Raw genomic sequence first — 4,217 nt, 5'->3', positions numbered from 1 at the left:
ACCAGTTTAACCTCCTAAGCACGTTTAACCATTACACAACACTTCTCGAAAAGCCAATAAAATATGTGACGACTAACTCCATCTTCCTGTAGCAACTTGATGACACTTAAGAAATCCAGCTCGAAGATAACACGTCGATACCTGTAAATGTATTCATATATTAAGGGTAGAATAGTAATTAGACATTGTAATTATTAGTATAAATACTTGTAATCTTAATATCATTAATAAGAGTGTTCATTATATTTTACATTTGTGTCTCATTCCATTATAATACCCTTTCTTCCATGCGGCCATTAAACTGAAATACACTTCCTATACCTCTGCCAAAAACGTTGTGCGTATGCCTAGACTATCTTCCATCCTTAATTTATATAGTGTTTCATTAGAATTGAAAAATAATTATTTCGAAAAAAAGCTAACTTTTACCAGTTATCAACCGTAACAAATATATAACAATACATATTAACAACTAAACGGAACAGACTCTAATTCTTGAATTCGATTTCTAACTTATGTAAAAAATCTTATCTGAATAATGAGCCGTATACTTATAAAGAGATAATGTACATATTTAATCATTAGTGGATAATAGATTTAGCTTCTACATACAAATCAATATTAATTCAATCATTAGTAGAGAATAGATTTAACTTCTACATATAAATTAATATCAATTTAATTTCAACATTTATCAAACGAGTAATTTTAAGTTTTATTAACTAACGACATGTTTTTTTCATTTGACGTTTCATGTTCTAACCTCCTGCATACTAGCAATCAAACAAAATTTGAAATTACATATATTTCTACCACTAAGAAAAAAAACCTCATATTTCGAAGTAATTACTATTAGGGTCACGAAAGTTTGGATAATATCATCAAAAAGTCATAAAAAAATCATTTTGTTTAAATAAAAACCGCTTAAGTTTGTTTTTATTCCAATAAAGTCATTTTGAATGTTTTCAATCATATTTTCACCGAAATTGCTGACGTGATATCTTAACGTCACGTCACCGCCACTTGATATATTAAAAAAAATATAACTACACACGTGGGTTAATTTATGGTTAACATTTAAATTGACAATCATTATTTACTTGGATTAATTTGTGGTTAATTTTATATTATTATTACCACATTGCATTAAGACGTATGATTAGATGTCACGTAATCAATTCCGGTGAAAAAATGATCAAAAAACGATGAAAATAACTTTATTGAAACAAAAACAAACTTAAATGATTTTACTGAAACAAATTAAACTTTTGTGACCACCGATACTAATTACCCCATATTTCGTTAATAAAACTTGAAATTACACATTTCTATAAATATTGAGTTTAAAATTACATTATTTTACACGTGGAGATTAAATTCGTACGCTTGCCACTTATAAAAGTTATCAAACTCTAACTAATTAAAATAAAAAGTCAGGAACAACTATTAGATTAAAAAGTCAATTAACAAAAAAACAAAAAATGAGCATTTGATTATATAACTAGAGTTATTAAATAATTGAATGATTTTCCACATGAGCAGAAAAAAAAAAAAAAAAAAACTGTGTGAAATAGAAACCCAACCGTGAAACCGACCACATAAAATAAAAACAAGAAATCAGAAAATTGAAAAAATCAGAAATAGTACTTATAATATTTATAATAATAATAAATCATCCTTAGTCAAATACTCGCCAAACATGCCTTTTTACTTTCTTTCTTTCTCCTCTGTCACTTTCCGGCCGTCCATTGCTCTATAAATTCCACTCTCTCCTCTCACTCTCTTCTCACAACCCTACTCCGACGACTGCAACACCACCGTCCACCTTCTCTCTCTACTTTCTCTCACTAAAATGTCCATTAAAATCGCAATCCCTAAACCTTGTGTGAACCATTTAGGAGACATTCATCAGCCACCAATTCAATCCCATTCTTTTGGGAAACTTTCTTTCCCTAAAAAGTTTCAATCTTTTTCTTCTAAAAAAACCCCATTTCTTGCTTCTTCAGCTGCAACAGAAGTTGCAGAAGTTGAAAAAATCACTTCTTTTACACCTGATTTGGGGGATTTATGGAGAGAGATTCAAGGTTCTAACAATTGGGATAATCTAATTAACCCTTTACATCCTCTTCTCCGCCAGGAGATAATCCGGTACGGTGAATTCGTCACCGCTTGTTATAAAGCTTTTGATCTCGATCCCAATTCGAAACGTTTCTTATCTTGCAAATACGGTAAACATTCCATGCTTAAACAAGTCGGAATGGAGAATTCCGGGTATGAAATCACTAAATACATCTATGCTACACCAGACATCAACATTCCGATTCAAAACGGTTCCTCCTGCGGCCGGTGGATCGGATACGTCGCCGTTTCATCCGACAATATGGTGAAGAAACTCGGAAGGAGAGATATAGTGATCACATTTCGTGGTACGGTGACTTACCATGAATGGGTTGCTAATTTCATGAGCTCACTTACTCCGGCACGACTAGACCCTAATAATCCACGCCCGGATGTGAAAGTCGAATCCGGGTTTTTGAGTTTGTACACTTGTGATGAGAGTGACAATAAGTTCGGGATCGAAAGCTGTCGTCAGCAGCTTCTATCCGAGGTGTCACGATTGTCGTCCCTATACAAAGGCGAAGAGGTTAGCATATCTATTGCGGGTCATAGTATGGGGAGCTCACTTGCTCTACTTCTTGCTTATGATATATCGGAACTCGGGTTGAATAGGGTTAAGTCCCCGAGAGGGGGAGAGGTCATGGTTGCTCCGGTGACCGTGTTTTCGTTCGGGGGACCGAGAGTCGGGAACGGAGGGTTTAAGGAGAGATGTGAGGAATTAGGGGTTAGGGTTTTGAGAATTACAAATGTTAATGATCCAATTACAAAATTGCCTGGAGTTTTCATGAATGAAAATCTTAGGGTTTTGGGAGGGAGATTTGAATTTCCATGGAGTTGTTCTTGTTATGCTCATGTTGGGGTTGAATTAGTCCTGGATTTCTTCAATATGCAGAATCCATCTTGTGTTCATGATTTGGAAGCCTATATTGGGAGTGTTTTGATGAAAAATCGTTCCAGTGGGTGCTCGAGTCCCCGCTTGACCCTACCTGGAGACTCCATCTCTCCCGAGATATCAATTGATGGAGACGGAGATCGAGATAGAGATGGAGACAGAGATTATCTTGGTAGATTCAAGGAGGCTTTAAATATGGGTGCACAAAATTTGAATATTTTACCTCTTGGAATTGCTTTTACAAATGTTCTTAACTTTCTTCATTCTCAAAGATCAACTGATATTTTGTTTGATGAAAATATATATATTTTGATGAATAACTTAGCATTGTATGTTCTTTTATAGGCTGCAGATTAGTGGTTGTATAATGTATGTGTGAATCATAATATGTTAAACAACTTTTCTAGATTCTAGAACAAGTATATACACAGAGTAGTACTTCTAAATCATGTTTCAGCAATGACAATTATGTTTTCGTTGCCATGTCGTATTCAAAATTTTGTCATTTGCTCCCGACCTATTATTTGGCCTGTAACCAATTGGTGAAATTTTATCCTATATCAGGGACCAACTATGACTAAATAATAAGTCAAGAGCTAAATGATAAAATTTTAGAAAATTCAGGGATCAAAATTTCATGAATTTATGCATTTATGTTGCTTAGATTTTTATATAAGATACCATGGATATCTCCATATCCAGAATTTCTAAACTTGACCACATAAAAAAGGTAAACGTTACAAGATAGATTTATTTCTAAGTATATACTAAACATTTATTATGGAGTTAATTAATTTTCATTTATAGAGCAAAATATTGGATTTGTATAAAGAATTTTAGGTCACATTAACATGAATGTGGAGATTAGTAAACGTGGTAACTAACCTCAAATATGATTACCTCGAACAAAGATATTCAAACTGTTTCGTATTATTTTCGGTAATTTTTAAGTTATATGTATGTTGATAGTTGTTACGTTAGATTTTAATAAAAACTATTATTCGCATTCGTGTATAGAATGCGTTGTGTATAGAATGCGTTGGAGATTATTATTATTATTATTATTTTACATTGTGTCGGAGATTATTATTATTACGCTTTAACTATTAGCTAAACTTGATATTGCAAAGAACAGGATTATATAAATAATTAATGGGTTAAGGAAATATATAAATGAACATAAAAAAAATTATGTACTCAAATGGTA

The 4,217-nt window shown here is 32.7% G+C and overlaps 1 protein-coding gene across 1 annotated transcript; it reads left to right on the top strand.

Annotated features, from left to right (window-relative positions):
* Positions 1–1,812: 1,812 nt before the first annotated feature.
* Positions 1,813–3,356, top strand: LOC136224557 (galactolipase DONGLE, chloroplastic). Its single transcript, XM_066012916.1, has one exon. It carries the CDS (start codon positions 1,853–1,855, stop codon positions 3,353–3,355), a length of 1,503 nt encoding a protein of 500 aa, XP_065868988.1. The 5' UTR covers positions 1,813–1,852; the 3' UTR covers position 3,356.
* Positions 3,357–4,217: the final 861 nt, after the last annotated feature.

The sequence above is a fragment of the Euphorbia lathyris genome, chromosome 3 (assembly GCF_963576675.1).
Source record: "Euphorbia lathyris chromosome 3, ddEupLath1.1, whole genome shotgun sequence".
Classification (NCBI taxonomy): Eukaryota; Viridiplantae; Streptophyta; class Magnoliopsida; order Malpighiales; family Euphorbiaceae; genus Euphorbia; species Euphorbia lathyris.
This window is presented reverse-complemented; position numbering and strand designations above follow the sequence as displayed.